General features: G+C 39.4%; 1 protein-coding gene across 1 annotated transcript in view; it reads left to right on the forward strand.

The window, feature by feature from the left end:
- The window catches only part of PTAR1 (protein prenyltransferase alpha subunit repeat containing 1), a 46,830-nt gene that overhangs the window by 3,784 nt on the left and 19,221 nt on the right, over positions 1-23,825 (forward strand). The window contains exons 4-7 of the mRNA XM_077759296.1: positions 2,613-2,782; positions 13,057-13,123; positions 20,966-21,070; positions 22,907-23,120. Coding sequence (XP_077615422.1) covers positions 2,613-2,782; positions 13,057-13,123; positions 20,966-21,070; positions 22,907-23,120 — 556 coding nt within the window. The remainder of the gene's footprint in view (positions 1-2,612; positions 2,783-13,056; positions 13,124-20,965; positions 21,071-22,906; positions 23,121-23,825) is intronic.

The following is a 23,825-nucleotide window of genomic DNA, read 5'->3' on the forward strand; positions in this document are numbered from 1 at the left end:
CTACATGGAATAACTGTCAGGTTTCTCAGTCAGAATTTGAAAGCTGAGTGACACCTAGCAGTCCATTTCCCTTATTTAGAGATGTAATGCAATTCCAGTGTTTTACAAATAAGGAAATTGAAGTCTGTGGAGGCCAAATGAAAACCAGAACTTGGGCCCACTGCATTAGAAGGAAATCGGGCGCTTGGGTGGCTCAGTCGGTTGTGTCCGACTTCCGCTCAGGTCATGAACTATGCTCACAGCTCGGAGCCTGGAGCCTGCTTCAGATTCTCTGTCCCTCTCTCTCTGTGCCCTTCCACCACCCCCTCTCAAAAATAAGCATTAAAATTTTAAAAAAGGAAATCAGAGATAATATTCTTTTGGAGAGTCAAGAAGTGATATTCTTTGAAAATGGTTGATTTGAATGTTATCACCAAAGTGCACATTAACCAGCCTTTCAGTGACAGTTACTGAGCATCTGGGTATCAGTGCAGGCTTGTTTTGTAACATGATTTCTTGGAAGAACGGCACCCAACTAAAGAAGTGTGTTTTTTATTTGTGCACATGACTCTGTCCTTTCATTTAGGTAGCAAATTATTAATTGGGCGTTTTATTTCTGGTATAAATAATGAGCAAGGCAGGTTTTCACATTGTGAATTTAACCACCTCCCGCTTCAAATGTACCCAGAAGGTAGGATTCTTTTATTCCTGTTATTCTGGCATTCGTATTCTTGACATCTGCGGTTCTTTGAGCATTGTTAAGTGGCTATTAGATCTCAGAGAACAGACTTTCTTAAAGTAATGATGGTGAGTTTATTTTGTTTTACTGTAATTCTAAGTTTAATTTTTAAATGTTCTAGTTCATATAGTAAAACCTGAGCACCAGAAAATACCGGAGATTCAGACATGTATTAGGGCTAGCCCTCAATGTGTCTAGTCCTAACAGCGAATTAGGTAGATTTTACATAAACAAATACAAATGCAAAAACATTTGCAAATACTGGATGCAGATCTCAGTTGGGCTCTCAGCATTGCTTAAGTTCTTCCTACAAAACTTTATTTATACCACTGGGATGGCAGAGGGTCAACGTATTATTAAAGATATTGATACAACTTCCATCAAAACTGTCAGCACTATGAAGTCCGGGACCACCTTGTTTTATCCATTTTTGCATTTTCAGAACCTAATACCCAGTATCAGAAAATGTGTAGATAGTTCTGACATCGTATATCAGTACATTTCTGGGGGCCAATGGTCAAGACAAAAATGCCTTAGGTCTCAAAATCTAGCTTAGGTTAAATCAGCCTGAAAGAATGGTCAGTGACTTACCCCTGGAGTACTGTTGTTTATTGATGTATCCACCTCTGTTGTTAACCAAGTGATCAGTAGAAAGTAGGCTAACTCTGCACTCTCTAGTTTACAGTTTCCAGGAGGGATATTATTGTGGTTCCACAGCCTCCCACCAAGTGAACAAAAAAGAGGGCTTTTCTTGTAACTTGGACTTGAACGTGTTTCCCCCTCTTGCATCTCTCAAACTACTGTGTTCTTGGTTGGGGAATCCCAAGGACATAATAGATAATGTCATACATGAGCTCTGAAAACCTTTTTTTAAATTTTTTTTTAATGTAGCTAGTTATCATAAATTGTTTATGGTTGAAAGGCATGTGCAGGTTTTGCAAAACCATTTTTATGTTTGCTGGTTCATTTACTACGAAAGTCAACTGCTATACATATTGTTTATTAAATCTCCACCTCAAATGTAAATTTTCAATTTAAGTTGAAGTGGTTTGAAGGATATAGATGCCGCCTTAAATGAAAATGATCAAATTCTGAGATGTATTTTCTGTTTCAGCAAACTTATCAGTGTGTGTTTATTTTTTTAATTCATTGATGTAGAAAAGGCCATAAAGAAAAAAAGGCCCACAATTTCATTGATGAGATAACGTTAGTTGGTAATTTGTTTCTGCTCCACATACATTACCAGGCAAAACTAGTACATTAAAAAAAAATAGAAATGATACATTCAAATGATTAGGAAATTTAAACTGTATAAAAATAAAATTCTTTGTCCACAGATTTCTTGTGCTGCTTCTTCTAAAAAAATTTATATAAAAGGCTTTGTGCCATACACCATTTGGCATTCTGCTCATTTTCTGGTTTCATAGATCTTGGCGTCCTTTCCATACCAGCGTCTGCCAGTCTGCCCGATTTTTGTACACCTGTACCACAGGCATAAGCCATAGTCTTCCGTCTTATTTTGACACAGTTTAGATTCTTTCCAGTTGGGTTGCAGTAACATCCTATTGATAAACTGTGGCCTAGGATAACTTCGGAGCAGTGGAATCTCTGGGGGTCAGAGAGTATATGCAGTTCAAAATTTTGAAAGACATTTTCAAATGTCCATCAAATATCAGACCAATTTTCATTTCTGTCAGTGGGGAGTCAGCATACTAATTTTCCTGTACTGTGGTCTGTATTTTAAAACTTTTTTTTTAATTCCTACTAATCCAGCATGTGAGCTACATGATATTTTTAAGAAAGGGAAATATGTCACTTTTCTTTTTAATACTATGGAGGATTTGAAAAGCTAGCAGTCTGATCTTTAATTCTTCTTTATGTGTTACGTATTCAGAGATGAAATTGGTCTGATCCCGTGTCCTGAAGCCAGGTATAACCGGAGTCCCATCGTCCTGGTTGAAAACAAACTTGGTGTGGAGAGCTGGTGTGTCAAGTTCCTCCTCCCATATGTCCATAACAAGCTCCTTTTGTACAGAACGAGGAAGCAGTGGCTGAACAAAGATGGTAAGTGTGAACTCTGTCCTCTTCTGTTTGTTAGAAACAGCAGGAAATCCAGGGGAAGAACCCTCTCTGGGTGTTGGCAGCCCTAGATTTTGGTCCTGGCTCTTCGATTCACTGCTGGGGCAGCAGCTTAACCTCTCTGTCAGGTGAGGAGTTTGGACGCATCAGGATTTTCAGCTTTTGCATCCACAGTGATACAGGATTCACTGTGATACAGGCCGCAGTAGGTGGCCTGGGCAGTCAGTCATAGGAGTTCTGACTTTACCTGTTTAGGTGGTCAGGGTTCTTTATAAAATTTTATTTGAAGAAAACATCCTGTGGCTATAAAAGAAAGTTTGAAAAATACCGAGGAAGACTCTCGTCCCTACAAGGTCAGGTTCTCTGGGTTGTGATCCTTTAGTAACTCTGTAAGCACTAGAACTCATTTTGGTAGCAGACCAAACGTGATACCGGAGGTGTGATGGTGGTAGTTTCGCTGCGAACCAGCTCTGATTTACGGAGGTGCTCTCATGCTTCCCATTTGAGCTTCGGTCCTCTGTCCTGCCCCTGTGCTGCTAGAAGCGAAAGAGAAGCATTCCAGCATTCACTTCTTTCGCTCCCCTGAGACACTTCTTTGCTGCACAGGACACTATTCATCCTGCCTGGTCTCTTTTCTTAGCTTTCCCCCATATGTGACATTTAGCCTCCACGTGCACAAATCCCCTTTACTTTTTAGGTTAAAAAAAAAAGAGTACTCAGCTAAGACCGTGTTCTTGACTTTTTATCAAGCTGCCCTTTCCCAATACAGCAGTACCTTCAGAAGTGCTCAGTACGCCTGGAGGCTAATTTTGAAGAAGAACTTTGTTTCCTGGAGAATTTTAATTACCAGTTTGGTAGCCATTACCATGAGCCTACTCATAGTGCAGGCTGTTCTAAGTACTGTGGGGATAAAGAGATGAATAATACATGTTCCTTTTACTCAAGAAGCTTACAGTCGGGTGAAAAACAATCTCCCTGTGGAGTGTTGCCAGAGGTATGACATACTGATTTCCTTGTATTCCTCTCAGCATCGTCCGTAAAGGACGGTCATAATAGCACTCTTCCCTCTTTCGACCGATAGACAAGAAATCTGATTTGAAGATTTAATGTGAAATAGGACTCAGTCCTCTGATACATATTTCTTACTTTGAAGGCTATGCCTAAGTTTGTGGCATAGTTTAAGTTTGGGACACAAGCCTAAAGGTCCAAGTTTAGGCATAAATTGAGAGGTAAGGGTCTTTATCAGTTGTTGGGCCCTCTTTCATCCTGTGGTAGATAGATGGCAGGCTCATGAAACCTGTGGTGGGTTTCAGTAACAGTAAGGCACAAAGTAACACCATGTGAGTCCATCGAGTTAGTTTTTGCCAAACACAGCTGTATTGTGTATGTTCTGACAAACAAAAATGTATGATTGAGTCAGTACATAGCTAGCTGGGGGAGGTGTGGAGGCAGAATGATGCTCGTGTAGTGGAGAAGCAGCAGTCTGAATTTTAAAATGCCAAAGGCTTCTGTTAATGTTGTTTCTGATCGTTATTTTTTGCCCATTCATGTATGCTAGCCCAGTCTCCCTGTAGCCTTCTAGATCCTTCTCTCCATCTCCCTGTGTCTTGTCTCTCCAGACACTATCACACTGCAGGCTTTATCACATCTCCTCATGAAGTTGTAGTCTCGATAGGTCCAAGAGACCTATCAAATGGCTAAGCTCACTCACACGAGTAGCTGGCATCGAAATTTTGATTTCTGGTGCAACTAACTGTGCATGAGTACAGAAGCAACTTGACATCATCCTAACCTAGATCCTCATGGAAACAGTTTTTAATTTCACTTTTTTCGTGGGCGGTGACAGCATAGTGTAGTGTGGTATCACCTAGTCCTCAGGTTGTATATTGTGTTAAGAATAAAAATACAAAAGTAAATTTCTGATATGTCAGAAAAAGATACGTGGTAATGGTGACTAACAGAGAATTCGACCAACCTTGTGCACTGAAGCAGTTACTACACAGAGGTGAGTCTTGCTAAGAAAAAAGCAAAAAATACTAGGAAAAAGCAGTTATTTCATGAAAATGCTGTACCTTTAAAACTGTTTTTGTAGAAAACATCCATAAAAAGAACCAAGTGAAGAAAGCTGAAAGAATTTCAGAAATGTCCATATCTGTGTGTAGGCATTGCCTGGGAATGTATTCTGCAATGGAGGTGACCTTTATTCTTGGGGTAGGATTTTTTTTTCTTTTTAACCAGACTGCATTCATGCTCTCATTCATGTGCTGAATTCCTTAGATGTTTACAAAGCACCTGTACCGGTTAGAGTTCTCCGAAGAAACCACTAGAAAATGTTATATAAGAGAGATTTATTATGACAAATTAGCTGATGGGATTATGGAGACTGAGAAGCCCGCAGTCTGCTCTCTTCAAGCTGGACACCCAAGAAAGCCAGTGTTTGGGTCAGAAGGCCTCAGACCCAGGGGAGCCAGTGGTTTAAATCCCAGAGTCCAAAGGCTAGAGGAGATTCGATGAGTTGTCCCAGCTCAAGCAGACAGGAAGCAAAAAGACAGGAGGCTAAATACCTCCTCCTTCGTCCTTTGTTGTATTCGGCCCTCAGCAGCCTGGATGATGCCTGCCCACACTGGGGAGGGCAGTCTACTTGATGAAGTCTACTGATGTAAATGCTAACCGCCCTCACAGACACCCTCGGATGTTTAGGAACGTTTGATCTGGGCACCCTGTAGCCAGTCAGGTTTAACATCAACACCAAAATGAACTGTCACAGCCTCCCTGTCCATTCCTTAGAGACCGATATTTTTTTAAAAGTCTGCTTCAGTAGTAGCCATATTTGATCCGGGAGAGGAACGATACTGTAATTTTGAGTTTTAAGAAATCCGTGACAAAAACCAAAGCAAGAGAGAAGTCTGCAGCATTGGCTGTGACCCAGAAGAGTTCAGTCTCGCCGTGTGTGTGTCCAAGGGCTCCCTCTTTCTCACAGCCCCTGCCCGTAACCACGCTTTCTCTTTGACAGCCACCTTCTGCTTTTGTGTCTTATTTCTCACCTGAACAAATGTAATTACACATAGCTGGTGGCGTGTTCATCATGCCACAAGCCGGTTGTTTCAAACAGTGCTTCTAGGCACATTTCTTAGAAACACAACTTGAGACATGCTCTCCTGAAATACCTATCTGTACGTCTTATTTCATGACACCTACAGGGTCAAGGGAGAGTTCGAACTCCGTGGCGTGGTGTTCAAGGGCACTCACAGTGTGTCCCCAGCCTTCAGCACCAGCCTTTCCCTCTGCTTTATATCCAGCAGCACAGGGTGTAAGTTTGCATCCCTCCGGCTGACGCCAGCCCACAGAGAGATTTGATTTTGGCTTCCAGGATGTTTTTTAAACTATTTTTCATAATTTGGAGAAACGTTTAAAACCAAAATGAACTTTTAAAGCTAAGATGCAAATCTGGATTTGTTTTCACTTGAAAAATCAGGTACATAAATTTCTGCACAGCAACAGCTGGCCAGGGCACATGGCTTGTGCCTTCCCTAGACTGACTTGGCCTGTTGAGTTTGCTGCAGCCTCCTCACATCAGCAGACATGGAGGCAGAGTGTCGGTTGCTACTCAACATTAGGTTTGCTTTGCTTTTTTTTTTGACATTCATGTAAACCCTAGAAGCATTAGAGTTTGCAGCCATTTGACATTCCTTCCAGCTACAACGTACACTGTTCATTCTTAGATGGCTGTGTACCACTGCCTTATGTCCGTGCCTTGGCTGAGGCCAAGTTCATGTCTTATGTTGTCACTGTTGTTGTGGTTGCCAGTACACACCCACACACGGCACACACTTGTGAAGGCTGCTTGACTGTTCCAGTCACTTCTCTGCACTCCCACAGGGGTCTTTATTCAGACTGCTCGCATAGTAGCACTTATCATACTTCATTGTCATTGATTATTTAAAACATATTTTCCCCCGGTAGAATGTAAGTTTGGTAGAAAGAGGGATTATGGCCCGTCTGTCTTTATATACTCAGCACCTTAATGTGTTCAACAAAAGAGTTTGGTAAGCAAGAGGTTTTAGCTCAGTCTGGCTATCGATTCAGTGACTATATTCTGTAATAAAAGGGCCTTTCTGGTGTTTACCACACAGCTTTATCTTAAGTGTCTCTTCTTGTGGTAACCTGAAGGTATTTTGGAGGAAGAAATTAACCAACCTAGTTGGCCTTGGATTTATTTCTAGATGCATGAAAACATATCTCTGTCAGAGACAGTTGTCAAATGCAGTGACCATTACCAGGTGACTCCTGGCTTTGGGCCATTTCTGGAATGCCATTTTGACAAAGAAAGAATATTGATTTTTCTCTGATTTTCTGTAGCATCCCTTTATCCTCTCCATATCACCATTGGGATTTACCTATTTTTCTGCGTATAATACGCCCTGATTCATTTTCTCCTTGTGATGTGATATTGAGTTAGTCATGTATCAGAGTATGTGTAACAAAGGAACATTTGTTTGCTGGTATTTGGAGAGAGATCTGTGTTAATTTCAAGAGACCATAGGGATATCAGTAGCTCACATCTGCTGGGTAACAAAAAGTATGGTATATGGGGCACTTGGATGGCTCAGTTGGTTGAACATCTGACTCTTGATTTGGACTCAGGTCATGATCCCTGGTTCATGGGATAGAGCTCTACATTGGGCTCCGTGCTGAACCTGGGACCTGTTAAGATTCTTTCTCCCCTTCTGCCCATCTCCTCCCCCCCATCCCCCATCTCTCTCTCTCTCTTTATAATTTAAAAATTAAAGAATATGTTATATAGTTGATAAAATGTAGAATGAAATAGTTCCCGTTAACTGTTGATATACATGTTTGTCTTTAGATCTTGGTTCAGTCCTGACTTGAAGAGGGCAAAGTAATTGTAGACAGTATGCCATAGTAGAAAGACCATCTGCTTTGCAGGAAAACATCTGGATTTAGACTCAGTTTGTCAGGATCCTGAAGCCACTTAGTGGTGACTTTAGGCAAATTATTTAACCTCTTCCTATTTCCTCACCAAAAGAATGGAATTGTAAAAGGTGTCAGAGGGCTGTTGAGAGGACTGCCTGAGTCCGTGTGTGTACAGCAGCCAGCACAGTGCCTGGCCTTTAGTAGGTAGGCTCTCAGGAAACACTTGTTTCCTGTCTCTGGTTTAGCCAGAACCAGAGGGGAAGAAGAACAGAAAAATACATGTAATTCAGGAATGATTCTTCAGTTGTGTCCAGTATTTCTAAGCTGGTTACTTCTTCTTTGACCCTTTCCCACTTCACATTTCACTTCACTCTCGCCTCTTGGATCTAACTGGAAAGCTTCCTGACGGAGGTTCTATCTGAACTTGAGTCCTGAGCCTGGAGGAGTTGGCAGTGTGTCAGAAGGGGAAGGGGCCTGTGGCTGTTATATGTCACCAGGCACCACTGATGGTTGGTTGAGGCTGTTGATCTGAGATTCTTAGAAGCTACGAAATCACCTTCTGCTGAGCAGTCACTGCTTAGACATCTTAGGAGATTGTTTTCTTCCCTCCGGTGGCATCCGGTCCCAGTATAGTTTGCGGAACGGGGACTAGGAGATAGAGGCTTTGAAACTGGAATTACCATTGAGTGCTTACCGTGTGTCAGGTACTGTCCTAATATTTCGTTGTATGAATCATTTAATACCGCTTGAGGCAGTACTCTTAAGAGCTCCATTTTACATATGAGGAGGACACAGAGGCACAGAGAGACTGAGTGATCTGCCCAGGAACTTCCCTGTAAGTAGCAGGGCTGGGCTGTGAGGCCAGCGGCTGCTGTTACCCTCCTATGGTGAGCCCCTTTGCTAGAGGAAGCCTTACTCTGATTAGCTCTCCTTTTCACACAGCCACAGAATGAAAAGTGGCAACTTACGTATGTTCTGTGTTTACTGGTTTCTGTCATGTGTTGCTGTATAGAAGTGTCTCTGTAATGGAGGATGGATTTGTCCTCACTCATGCGTGCGGAAGGAGAGCCGTGGTGAAGTGTAGTTGACTCTTCAGCAGTGCAGGGATGAGGGCCAGCGGAGTCACCCCACCTAGTGCATTCAGAAATCTGCGTATAACTTTTGACTCCCCCAAAACTTAACTAGTAATAGTCTACTATTGACCAGAAGCCTTACTGATGACGTAAACAGTCAACACATATTTTGTATGTTACATGTTTTATATACGGTATTCTTACAGTAAAGTAAGCTGGAGAAAAGAAAATGTCAAGAAAATCCTAAGGAAGAGAAAATACATTTACAGGGCTGTACTGTATTTATCAAAAAATACTGGCATATACATGTACCTGTGTGGTACAGACCTGTGTTGTTCAGTGGTCAGCTGCACAAATAAATGGTGACTGCCATTGGTCACACGCATTTTAATGCTAAAAGGGAGAGTCCAGAAGACTAAGTACCAGTTTACGTAGGTAGTATAATGTGTCCCATCATGCACAAGCATTTCCGTACGGCTACTTAACAAGTAGAATTTTTTTAAATTCCTTATTTTATAAGTTTAGAAATTTAGGTAGTTTCACTGTAAGAACTCATTTCTGATTTCTTCGATTAATTGATGTTGAAAGTATTCATTTCTTCATTGGTAAGTAGCAATGATGTTCCACTGAACAGATATTTGGTTTGGTTGAGCACTCACTGTGTATCAAGTAACTGGAGAAATAGAGTGAATCTCAGTGGCTCACAACAGAGATTGATGTTCTCATCATCCTTATTTCACAGATAAGGAGATTGAAGTTTGCAGATACTGAGTTATATTGGCAATTAAGTGGAAAAGCTGGGATTGAAACCCAGGCATTATGGCTTTAAGGCCTTACCACTCCTCTGTTCTGTGGGTAGACATGGAACTTCATTTGGACAGAGGCCACATTTTTATCATCTTTGTTGAATGAATGAGTCATCTGAAGATGTATTAGACAGGACCTTCCTCCAAAACAATTTACAGCCTCGTCAAGAAGAGATTATTTATACAGTATCCGTAGCAAAGTAAGATAATACACAGAACATAGAAATGAAAGACTGTTTTCTGGGACACCAGGGTGGCTCAGTTGGTTAAGTGTCTGACTCTTGATTTCAGCTCAGGTCATGATCTCATGGTTTGTGAGTTCGAGCCCTGTGTCAGGCTCGCAGTGGCAGTGCAGAGCCTGCTTGGGATTCTCCTCTCCCTTTGTGCCCCTTCCCCCTCTCAAAAAGAAACTTTTTTTTTTTTTTTTTTAAGAAGGATCATTTCAAAGTAGGTAGGTCAGGAGAGACTTTCTGGATAAAAAGGGTTTTTTTTTTGGATATTTAGATATAGGAGGACATTTCTGGCAGAGAAGAGCAAGTAGGTAAATCGGAATTATCCACAGAGGGTTAGGCAGATAGGAGGTGTGTTCAGAGAATGGAGGGGCTTAGTTCAGGTGCAGTGTAGTACCGGAAAGGCAGGTAGTAGAAAGGCAGGCTGACCAGGGCAGTGTGGGTTCTCATTTCTGACCAGGTTCTGGTTTTCTGGTATATTCCCCAGCATCCTGTGCTGTAGTCAGGCTCTGGACCCACAGTCTCCTGGCGAGCACCCTGTGTGAACTTCCACACCTCTTTATCCTCACTCATACTTTTTTCCAGTGTGTAGTGCTCTTTACCACTTTATTCATTTCTAGCCGTCCCTGGGTACTCCAGTAAGAAGTAATTTCAACTGCTTTGGTGGCCCCCAAAATATGGTATATGTTTCTACTTCATAATTATTTCATTTTGTCTTCTGTAATTGTATGTTCTTTCCAACTAAAGGGTCACCTTATAGAAGGCAAGATCAGGTCTTATTTATCATTATATCCATTCTATTTGTCCTGAGGGCCCAGTTTAATATTTGTACATAATCAGCATTTGGAATATTTGTGGAATTAATCAAATAATTGGTAAATATTAAACTAGTGCCAAAAGCTTCTAAAGGTAAAAGAGAGGTTAATTAGATTATTCCCTTTTTTTTTTCAAGCTTATTTATTTACTTGCTCACACGTGAGCAGGGTAGGGGCAGAGAAAGAGGGAGAATGAATCCCAAGCAGGCCCAGCACTGTCAGTGTGAAGCCTGGTGTGGGCCTCGAACTCATGAATGGTGGTGAGATCATGACCTAAGCTGAAATCAAGAGTCAGACACTTAACCAACTGAGCCACCCAGCCGCCCTAGAGTATTCTTTACAGACATAATTGTGTTTATGCGTATAAACACATTCAGACAAGCTTATGGAGCTTATTTGAATATATGGGAATTCTGTCAATACCATGATCACTAAATAGCTAATGAATATGAATAGGCTGTTAAAAAATGAAAATAAAAAACTTGTAATGAGGAAGATAGAGGACAAAAACGTAAGCTAATCCTACCTTTTGTTTCTTATTTATTGAATGTCATAGTAATGAAATCATAGCCTCACAAAAAATGTTAATTTCTTAAGATGGTTGAGATTGAAGTAATTTTTTGTTCATTTAGGATATTTTTAAATGCCTATAGAGATATATTTATGCACATTCTTATGCGTCCCAATTATTTACCATAGACACGTATTTTAATTACAGTATAATTGAGTTACTAAAGACAAATCAGATACTGACTTAGCCACGTACTGACTGGTGTCCAGAGGCAAATTATTTAAACTTATGTCAATTTCCCTATCTATGAAGCAGGATAAGAAAATCTTGAACCATAATCCTGTAACTCAGTGAAATAATGTAAATAAAGGACTTACTGTGGTGCCTGGTATATACTAATGCTAAATAATTATAATTGTTTTTACTGTTTTGTTTTACTTAGTGTTTAATATGAGCTTGGTAGAGGTTATCTTAATTTCATGTCTCTACGTTGATCATCTTAATCCTAAAATTTTCTTTTCAGTTTTAATAAAAGGAAGACAATATGTCTAAACATATTAATGATTTTGTTCTATTAAACAAGCTTATGGACCTTATTTGAATGTATGGGAATTCTGTCAATACCATGATCACTAAATAGCTAATGAATATGAATAGGCTGTTAAAAAATGAAAATAAAAAATATCAAACAAAAACGAAAAAATATTTATGTTAATAATTATAGATTAAAGTTGTAAAATAAAACAGAAACAGAATAATTTTGTATCTGCTACATTCGTTTCTTAAATACAGTTACCTAAGTTAGAGTTATAGGGACATAAGTACACAGTTGTTACTCTTGTCAGTGTGAATAAATACAGTCCATTTGAAGGACAGTTTGGAAATGCTTAGTAGGGGCCATACTGGTATTTATATTGTTTGACATAGTAGTTCAGCTCCTGGACATATGTCCTAAGAAAATAACCTAGGAGACAAGAACTGAGTTTATAGTAGTATTAACTATAACGGTAAAAACAAACAGAAAACAACCTAATGAATGGTAAAGATTAATGATAGTATTAATTAACACACTAAGGGCTCGTTATGCAGCTGTTAAAAATGCTCACTGTAGCAATATTGGAGAACGCATGCGAAATAATACTGAATGAAAAAGGAGAATAAAGTTGTGCATTTGTCATTGCTATGACTATGTAAAAATGTGTGTGACAAAGAATAATTTTTACAAAGGAATGTAAATGAATTGTATTAAATTATTATGAGTAGGTTTTTTCCCCTTTTGAAAATTTGCTCATAGTTGGGGCACCGGGTGGCTCAGTCAGTTAAGCATCCAACTTCATCTTAGGTCATGATCTCACAGCTCGTGGGTTCGAGCCCCACGTCGGGCTCTGTGCTGACTGCCAGCTCAGAGCCAGGAGCCTGTTTTAGATTCTGTGTCTCCCTCTCTCTCTGACCCTCCCCTGCTCACTTGGTCTCTCTCTGTCTCTCAAAAGTAAATTAAAAACATTAAAAAAAATTTTTTTAAGAAAATTTGCACATAATCAATTATTGAATTATTTGTGGAATTAAAAGAATAATGGTATTAAAAGAATTTCCTTGGTCAATATTAATGCCAAAAACTACTGTAAGAATGAGATTAATTTGAGTATTTTTTGTAGACATATTGTACTGTGAAGTTGTTTGAGTCAACTTTTAAAAGAGTTACACCTATCATAAATAGAAAAAGATTTTTAGGATAATCTTCATATTTCTGGCAGCTTAGAAAAAGGTATCTCAAGTTACTATGACATGGTTTATACATAAGTATAACATGAGATACAGATATATAGGGCCTTAAAGAGATGGCAGGCTTCACGGGGTAGGACTATTTTTAATGTGACTTCTCTTTATTTTAGAATTGATAGATGTCACATGCACCCTGCTGCTTCTAAACCCAGACTTCACCACCGCGTGGAATGTAAGGTACGTCATTCTCACCAGTGATCAGAAGAACTTGTCTAAATTTCTGAAGACCTCTAAGCCCCATGAGTTGTTAGCTTTTTGAAAAATGAAATGCAAACCATGTATCTCTTGCATTTTATGCTTATTTCTTCTACCCATTCTTTTTATTATCTCCATGACAGTTTTGACTTAAACTTGGCTTCTTTTTGTATGTTTTTGTCTTTGCTCCATAAACTTTCCTGTCTGAAATATAAATTATCATGTTGAATTATAATACACCATTGTATACATGCTTTTATTTTCCTTCCTTTTTAGAGGAGTAGGGGCAGCCAGCATGATAGGTTGGTTTGTAAGGCATTGGTTCTGAATTTGTGAAGCACAGTGTTCAGTGTGTAGGATGAGGACTCAAGGCCATGACCTTGTAGTCTCCGTTAAGCTACTAATATTGTGATCTCTGTGGGCATATCACTGCAGGTCTCTGGCACTCAGGATTTTGGGAAGGGATCTCATTTGATTAGTATCTTAGTTCTTTCATCTGGTTATTTTTAGCTTTAAACACAAAATACTTTGTAGAAATCTCAAAGTTCAGACCAGGTTCATGTTTGTTTGTTTTTCACTGAAATTTTTTCAGTTAAACAGTAGGTATGGTTTTTAAAAAATGGTGGTCTCTTTCACTAATACACATTATCTTAGAGGAAAGCAAGATACAAGTTAAAGAGAAAGGTGAAGTCCTATTGAACATAGTGAATACATTTTAAATTTTCCTGTAAAGGAGAGCCATAGTCTATCTTTAAAGATGACTTGAACGATTTATTTAATCTATGTACTAGGGTACCTATTTTTGTATGTGTAACTGATTTTTAAAAGTTTAGGTAACTTCTATTATGTCTTTTTAAATTGTTCAATGATTTATATTCAGATGTTTAGAGAAAGGAGTAAGAAAAATATACGATGAGATATAAGGCTTTAAATTTACATAATTTTAGAATTCTGATTTTCTTTTCTGGAAAGCACCACAGTGGGTGGTTTATGAGTGGCTCCTGTATTCTAGGGACATACTGTAGCTGTACTCGTTACTTCAGTGAATCCACACAATACTCGACAACATTTGTTCATTTATCAAATATTTATTGATTGCTTTATGTGACGTTTTAGGCACTAGGAATAGAACCCACAAATAAACCCCTGTCCTTGTGGAATTTTTATTCCAATAGGGGAAGAAAAGAAGTAAAGACATTACTAAGTAAAATCTACATTAGATCAAGTGGTGGTTAAATCCTGTGGTGAAACCTGGGGCGGGAAAGTGGGGAATGCCATGGGGAGGATGGGAAGAATTGTGTTGCAGTTTCAAGTAGGGGGCAGCAAAGACTGCCATGGAGGTGGGGCTCAATCTGTGAGCTCTGGGGTGAGAGCATTCTCAGAAGAGAGAACAGTAGGAGGTGTGCGAGCTGTGCGTCGCGCTCAGAGTGCCCCTTGGTGCGCTGGGACGGCGAGGCAGCCAGTGCGGCTGGAGTAGCGGAACCAGATCTCCCAGGGTTTGTAGGGCTTTCATAAGCTGTGGTAGGAACATGGACTCTTAACTCGGGGGAGACAGAACGTCCTAAAAGCTGAGAAGGGACAGTATCTCACTTTAAAAGCTCTAGCTCCTGTGGAAAGTAGACTGTAGGGGTGCAGGGGGTGGTTGGGAGGTCAGGCAGTGGTTGCGGTAATTTGGGTGAGAGATGCTGTGATTTGAGGTAGAACTTAGACGTGGAAAAGGTGAGATTCTCCCTGTATTTTATGAGCTGTTTAAGCTTTGAGTGTATTTGATAAACTGATGTTAAAGACACAGATGATGAATTTGATGCGGGAAAGAGAAAGAAGAGGGTCAAGCTTGTCTCTGGTTTTTGGCCCGAGCAACGGAAAGGATGGAGTTGCCCTTTACTGAAACATGACTGCCTGGAGGAGGCACAGATCTGGGTGGGGAGTGATGGATGAAGTCAGGAGTTCAGCCTGGGACACTTTAGGTTTGTGTCCTTGGGCTTGTATGTGAATCTGAAGTTCAGGCAGGAGTTTGAAGCCAGATGTAAATCTGGGAGTCACTAGAAAATGGGTGGTATTTAAGGCTGTGAGATAGTTTGAGATATTTGAGGCTGGGAGAGTGGATGTGGATAGAGGAGAGAACCGTGCAGAAAATGAGCACTGGGACCCTACAGGTTGCTAGTGTTGCACGGCCCAGTATAGGGGCCTCGAAAGGTGAGCCGTCTCAGTTGACATGTGCTGTAAGTATGAACTGCATATCAGAATCCGAAGACTCAAAACCCAAAAAGTAAGATCTCTTGTTAATAATTTTTATATTGAATTACATGTTTAAATTATATTTTGGACATATTGAGTTGAATCAATATATTGCTTTATACTTGTTTTTAATGTAGCTATTAGAAGAATTGAAATTACATGCAGGGCTCACATTGGTGACTCACGTATTTCTGTTGGGCACTGCTGTCCTAGAGTTTGCGTGTTGAGGAATCCGCAAGGGAGACTTTTAGGAAGGAGCTATAAAGTCAGAACTGAGAGCTTTCTTAAGGGTAGGGACCACGTCTTTTTTTCCCTTTGTTTCCCTACCATCCGCTACAATAGTGCCTGGCACGTAATCAGCCTGCGGACTAGGCACTGAAAATAATTAAATTGAGTGAAAAAGAAATGAAGTTGAGTGAAAAATAGAGAAGTGGGAGTACCGTTTTTCCTCGGGCCCTCAGTTCATCATTATCACAGAGGACTCAAAAATCCTTCAGCCAGAAAAGATCTTACTAGTACAGGGTACATACGCACACAGACGTGTACACACATACATACACACACACACACACACACACGATTTATTGTGTATTTTATAGGGCAGTTCAGTGTGGGAAAAAGAACCTGGTCTTAAGATACATGGATCTTGGTCCTTTTTCATTAATTAGCTAGCAGTTGACTTTGTAGGCAAAAACTTTCACCTTCACAAGAGTTTTAGTTTCTGTATTTGTGAAATAAAAGATTTGAGCTAGGTAACTTTTTTATGATTCTTTTCAAACCGTTTTTCAATTTTTGCATGGTCTGGTTGTTGGGAAATTTGTTCCATAAATGTGACTTCAGTGATATTGACACTTCTGAATCACTTTTGAAAGTTATTCTAGTAAGATGATCAATGAAGTTTTGGCGCTAAAGGAATAAAAGGAAACCTTGATTCTTAAAAAAAAATCCATTTGTGGGTATGTATTCTAGTAAGTGTTAGTTCGTATCAGTAAGACTGACTGACATGAAGACATAGGATCATGAGTACATTTTATGCAAAAACAGCCAGCCTTGGAAAGTAAATTGATCTAACCCTGTAAAGTCTCTTGCAGATCAAATACTCAACACTCTGTTTAATTGTTGGTGTATTTTTTCTGCAGTAACTCTGGGAAGCATTAAGTGATTTTGACTGTATGTTAGAAACCGCTAAAAGATGGTATTAATACCTCAGCAGTTCATTTTATAGGTGTTGTGGCCTTAGGGGGAAAATATAGATGCAAGAATAAGTTTTTGAGCTGATTTCCTGTGATTACAGGCAGTGATGGATATAATTTAAAAATTCAGCCAGTGGCAGAAAAAAGTGACCAGGACTTCTTTTAGTTTGAAATTCAGTGAATTATTTCATGAAGGAGCTTGACTTCATAACAGTGTCCTGTTTATTCCATTATTCGTGAACATAGAGTAAGCACAACATCTTTGAGCAACAAAAATAGCTGACACCAAGCTCCCGTGATCATGTCCTTTACTCATAGTCTATTGAGTTAAGTTGGTTACTTTATTTTATGCAGATTAGATGTTTGCTTCTGACACTTTGAGTTCCAAGACCCCGAGTCTAAGTTACTGATTCTCCCCTGGCTTCAGTTGTCTCTTCTGTAAAATTGAGATAGTAGTAGGTTATGCCATATGGAATTGTGTTAATAAATCAAAAACGATTAAACCTAAGCATCCAGATCATGGTTCCTAACACTATTCTCTAATAAAAGGAAATAGGCTTCTTAAAAAAATGTCTGATTCTCAGAGCAGGGCAGGAAATATATAAGATGAGTGTGGAACATCTCAGAGAGACAGAAAGTAAGGAAGTGCTCAAAGAGCAAAATGGTGGGAATATGTCAAGGGCTTCTGTAGCCAAAGCTAGGACAATTGAGCAATAACATAATATCGATTATACCCTGAAGTGTAAAACGGATGTTCATAGTGACATAAATAAAAAAGCTGGGACAAGTCATGATGATATTTTGTGCCCTTGGATATGATGCAATAAAGATGGTACTTTGTGGTCTCTTCCTCCTCAAAACCCTAGTCTAACCATAAGAAAAACTTCATATAAAATACCTCATTAGGACTCATAAAGACTGTCACAGTTTATCTGAGGAGCCTAAGAAGACATAACCAAATGTAATGTGATGTGCTGGTCAGGGTGCTGGACTAGATAAAAGACATTTGGTAAAAACTAAGGAATTCTGAATAAAGTATGGAGTTCCAGTAATAATTTACTGATGGTGGTTTATCAAATATGACAAATGTACTATAATAATAAAGGAAATCTCATACAGGGTATACAGGAATTCTCTGTACTATCCTTACAACTTTTCTGTAAATTTAAAACATTTGTAAGATTAAAAGTTTTATATTTAAAAGCTTTAAGACTTTTTAAAAAAATAATCTCTATACCCAACGTGGGGCTTGAACTTACAACCCTGTAAATCAAGAGTCACATGCTCTACTAACTGAGCCAGCCAGGTGTCCCAAAAGTTTATTTAAAAAAAGAAAAAATGGGGGTGCCTGGGTGGCTCAGTCAGTTAAGTGTCCAACTCTTGATTTGGACTCAGATCATGATCTCACAGTTTGAGTTTGAGCCTCATGTCAGGCTCTGTCCTACCAGTGCTGAGCCTGCTGGGGATCCTTCCCTCCCTCCCTCCCTCTCTCTCTCTCTCTCTCTCTCTTTCTTTCTCTCTCTCTCTCAAAATAAATAAGCTTTAAAAATGTTTTTAAAAATAATAAAAAACAAAACCCTCAAAACATTTGCGTATCAGCTATTTCATATGGTTTAACATAACACAGGATTGTCTTGAGGATTAAATTAGATAATATATGTAAGTCACTTAACGCGCAGTGCCTGATTCAGGAAAAGTGTTCAGTAAATGGTAGTTTTTATGAGGATAATTTTTATTATCGTTATTGTTATTTCAAACAGAATAAAGATAGAGGAAAAAAAAAGATGGCATTTGTTTATGCAGTTATTACTATGTGCTACGTACTAAGCTAACCAATAGAGACTTAGCCTTGGACAAGGTACACAGAGCCCCTGGTTTCCTACAAATTTAAATCAAGTGACCGCAGAGAGAAACCATAACCAATAGGTTGAGATGGAGAGAAGACAGAAAAGCTTAAATAAGATAAACTTTGTAGAAATATAAAAAAGCCTTCGCCTGATTTCGTCCCAGTAAAGTTGTGCGGGTAGCACGACACTGTTCCCTACCACCCCTTGCTCTTTAGAAAACCACACAGGTGGCCTTTTCCTTTCCAAAGTACTTCTCCCCACATTTGACCTTTGTGTTTATTCCTTCGTCCTGTTAGCAGAGTGTCACCTAAGACTTTTAGGATGAAACTCAAAACCCAACTTACTCAATATGCCTGAAAATAAAGCCACCTCAAGTGAAGGCAGTACTGTATTTCCTCAATAAGAGAAGTCCCAAAAAAATTTTTAGGCTAATATCAATATGTTACCTTAAACTACGTACATGAAATAAGGAGCTGTCTTACTACGATAATTACTTTTTAAATTTAGTCACATACCTTTAAAATAGCATGTTATGTAAAGTACTTTAACTTGTTAATTCATCATTTTCTTACATTTCATGAAACAGTTTAATTCAAGTGTTTCATGTGGTTTGTGGATCAGTTACTTTGTCATCATGAGTTATTTTCTTCAGCTGACCCAGCAGCTTTCCTGAGCACACAAGCTTACATAGAGCTAGCTTGTTTGAGATATAGCACTTTATGAATCTATCTGTGACTGAAATTTTTCTCAAGATAGATTCCTACTTGAATGCATTCGAGCAGTTGATTTTCTTTTATGATGATCTCTTGGTTCAGTGAGAGCTATAACTTAGTTACTGTATTTTTTTTTCAAGTGATCTTTAAAAATTTTGTTTATTACAGTATTTAATACCTACAGTGTTCAGTCCTGTCCCCAGGAATGTTTATTAAATTGTTACTTAAATTTTGCTTGCTTCCTTATATTTGGTGATCTTTTTTTTTAATGTTTGTTTATTTTTGAGAGAGATAGAGACCGAGACAGAGTGGGAGTGGGAGAGGGGCAGAGAGAGAGGGAGACACAGATTCGGAAGCAGGCTCCAGGCTCTGAGCTGTCAGTACAGAGCCCAATGCCTGGCTCGAACTCACACACAAGCCATGGGATCATGAGCCCAAATGGGACGCTTAACCGACTGAGCCACCCAGGTGCCCCCATCTGGTGATCTTTTAAAGCATCCATATGTAACATTGATTGAGGTTATTTCAGGCTAAGATATCTTCTCATATATGTTCAAAATAAATTAAGACAGCACCTCTAACTTAAGAAACTTTGTAAATTTTCAAATATAAAGTGACTGCTCTTTTCTGAAGAAAATTTTGATTTCCTCATAGACACATATAACAGTCTAGGTAGGCGGTAGTAAATAAGGTGAGTTTTAAAATTCAGTCCATGGAAACGAGGCTGCTACAGTAAGTTCTGTACCACAGAATTCGGCACATCTCCCGGAAGGCTTGTTCAAACACTGTGCTCTGTCACTAGTTTGTGATTCAGCGGGTCTGGGATGAGACCTGAGCATCTCTATTTCTCACTGATGTTGCGGTTAAGGACCTTACATTGAGAAACACTGTGTTACAAAGAAGTTAAAAGTATATAGGATAATATTTTGTCTCCTTTTACACTATAGGTATCCTGACTTACTCTTTGAATGAAACATTACTGATTTCAGAAGAAAGAGGACATAGGACTGTAGAAGTAATTCACTGTTGCATTAGTCTTTCAGTGACACACAGACTTCCTGTACATTGAAAGAAAAATAGTAAATACATTTGTTAAAGTATCCATAAACCTCAGTACCACTTCAGGTTATATTCTGAAGTGCCTGACCTAAAAATGATTATAAAATATAAACATGTGTTATCGCTGTTCAGTATTTTCATTACAAAGGAAGTTGTTTCCCTTATCAAATAATGTAGAAAGAGCACATCTTTTGGGAACTTATCCTAAGTAATGGTAGAAACAAAAGAGGTATTAAGCACAAGGCTCTGTTTCAGAAGTATTTCAGAATAGCCAAAACTTGGAAGCAACCCAAACGTCTAATCAAAGAAGAAAAGGTCATTAAATGAGAGTGTAGCCAATCAGTGAGAACTGTTTGACTGTTTTAGATGTTCACTTTAGAACCATGGGGTAATTCTTAAGCTATAAAACAGAATTTGAAATTATATGTTAAATATATACACATATGGGGAAAGAGAGGGAAAATTGAAAAACAAAAATAGTAATTTTGTTAGGGTAATGATTGAGTGAATGATCTTTTTCCTTATATTTTAATCGTACCTTGTGTGTTGCTTTATGTGTATTTTTCGGTAATGAACTTTTTTCAGCTTATTAATCCTGTTACTTTGAGATAACAAGAATATATTCTTGGGTACTTTGTGTGCTATTTATGAGAGTTTCATGTTCTATTTATTTTTTTTCTTGGAAATTCACTTCACACTGAGGTTCTATTATTAGCATGCAGTATGTTTGGATGGAAAGATAGAGTAATGGTTCTTTTTATTTTTATTTTACAGAAAAGAGCTGATCCTCTCTGGCACTTTAAATCCAATTAAAGACTTACATCTGGGAAAACTGGCCTTAACTAAATTTCCAAAGAGTCCAGAAACATGGATTCACAGGTGTGGTTAATTTACATTATAGGTTTCTTACTTCGGATTCAGAATGGCTGGAGAAAAGCACAGTGTCTGTCAATCAGGGTCACATATTGGTTCAGAGTATGAATTCTAAAACTAAGTTACCTGCTTTTAAATCTAGATGCCATCACTTGCTCCCTGTATGATCTTCAGAAATTATTTAATCTCTTCAAGCCTCAGTTTTCTCATTCATAAAATGGGCATAATAATTACACCTATTTCAGAGTTAATGCTTGGCTTTACCTGAGATAATGTATGTTAACATTGCCACAGTGCCTGACACATATTAAATACTCAGGAGATTTTAGCTGCTGTTATTAACTCTCTGAGCAGTCATAATAGAGGTGGCATTCAGATATTCATCTGTTATGAGCAACTTGGGTTTATAATTCACTCAGATGTGTTTCTGGTACAGATTGCTGTGGTGATAGTTGTGGTTATTAAAATTAACAAAATAAGGGCAGTTGAGATGAATGGTGTATAGGCCGCGCTAAAGTTGCAAAGGATATTTTTAGGTTAAAGGCCCGAGGCAGCCAAAATGCACATAAAATCTCTTCTCCACATCCTGGCTCCCTGGAGCGTCTTCCTCTTGGACTCCAGAGAACGACTCCGTTCTGACTAAAATGAGATGGTGTGGGCTTTGCTGGCTGGGGTCAGTGGGGAGGTTCTTCAAAGAAGTCTGTTCTCAGTTTTCTAAGCCACTTAGAACTTTTCTTAAATCCTGAACATTTTTAGGATCTTAGTCAGTTCAGGGTATCTTAGGTGTGATCTTGCCTTTGGCCAGCATTGCAAATGGGCTGCTTCCACTGTGCGGTCCCTGGTATTTTCTTCGTAGGACTTGGGACAGCATTTGTGAGAGGCGTGTGAGTGTGCGTGTGGAGGTTTGGGAATGGGTGAGTGATGGCAGGGGAAGTGCGCTATATTGAATATGCATTTGCCAGCTTCTAGGCTTATCCAGTATTTTATAAAGCAAGCTTTTGTTGTTAAGGTAAAAAAGCTTCTATTTGAAAATGACAAAATGAATTTTTGTGCTCAATTTCTAGTGACCTTTGAGTTGAAAACTTTAGTACGTAAGAATGCTTCTTACTGAGAAAATATTTGTAAAAACTAAAGACATTAGGTGGTTAGAGATGCTTTTTTAGTGCTTTTCGTTAAATGTGTGCTAATGAAAATCTTAAATAGACAAGGGGAAAATCTGTGGGTAAAGACATTTTAAAACCTCCTTGATGGTTTAACTAATTATATTGTATTTGTGTCCTTCCAGATTCTCTGCTATAATAAAGAAATTCTGCTTAATGAACATAATCATCATGCAGTTTCTTGTTTGCAAACAAATACGAGTAGGGTGAGGCAGGCACGTGTAGTTAAAGATGTGAACCATGATCCCTCTAGTATCTACCAGCCATGAATAAGTATCCCCTCCAGCACCACCACCACCATCACAACCCTACGCCCTTACACACACACACACACACACACACACTCACTCACTCACACACACCTTGTCTTTGCAGTAACTGGCCAGTTGGACTTTTTGAGTTGTCATATTGGAATTAGGCAGTCTCTTTTTGACACATTTTAATGTTTTAGAAAGGCTTCTCTCTCTGTCCTTTCTTCCTCCTCCTCCCCATCCACGGTGCTGAAGCTAATGGTATCTTTAAAAACAAATACAACGAAGTATTCCCACTGCCGGAAAACGGGGCTCATAGACAGGCATTATTTTGCATTGCATGAATGGAAATTAAGATCAAAGAAAACTGGCTGTTTTCCTCTCTGATTTATGTTCTTTCTTCGTTCTCGTTCCCACACGTATCTTAACAGGCGATGGGTGCTACAACAGCTAATTCAGGAAACCTCCTTGCCTTCCTTTGTGACAAAAGGAACCTTGGGAACAATTCCTGCAGAAAGGACACAGAGACTGATACGGGAAGAGATGGAGGTCTGTGGAGAAGCGGCTGGGAGATACCCGAGCAACTATAACGCCTGGTCCCATCGCATCTGGGTCCTGCAGCACCTGGCCAAGCTAGACGTCAAGGTAAGGCTGCGATTCCAGGCTCCCGAAGCGCATTCCCTGTCTGCCCTTAAATCTTCTGATCGCGCTTCCTCCTCAGAGGAACTTTTAAGGAGGAAAGTGGAGGAACTAATGGCCCAGCAGCCTGGGAGGGATCTAGCAGCTGATACCTCCAGGGAAACCCTGGCTGTTAACAAAAGTTTGCATTCCTCACCAGTGCAGTTTTTGGCACTCTTAAGGTTAGTACATAGGTAGAACTAAGGCAAATTTAAGCAGTAAGGAAGACCGAGTGTAATTCATTTTGTCCGGGGACAGGAAGGGATTATTAAGCCTTATAGAATTGGACTTGTTCTTTCTTGGTGGTCTTTCATTATGTGACTTCATGTGCTGAATCAGCTGGCTGCCTGTTTGCCTTCTCTCCTGGGGAGGGGAAAGATCTCACCTGGTGTTCCCAAACTTGGATGAGTCTGTAAACCACCTTAGGATTTCAGAGTCCCACTGGCCCAGGCCTACTAAATTGGGGAGAGGGCAGGATTTAAGATCAGTATTTTTCATGGGCTCAGGGAGCTTTCTGGATGCAGAGCCGGGTTGGAAGCTGTCATAGCCTAATCTTTCACTTTAGAAATGAAGAGATGGAAGTTTCCAGAGAATTTTAACGGCTTAGGCTTGGCCACAGATGTATCACTTATTATTCATCAGATCCAGACCAGCTCTCCTTTTGTTCCATCA

This window comes from Crocuta crocuta, unplaced genomic scaffold (assembly GCF_008692635.1).
Source record: "Crocuta crocuta isolate KB4526 unplaced genomic scaffold, BGI_CrCroc_1.0 scaffold41, whole genome shotgun sequence".
NCBI classification, from domain to species: Eukaryota; Metazoa; Chordata; class Mammalia; order Carnivora; family Hyaenidae; genus Crocuta; species Crocuta crocuta.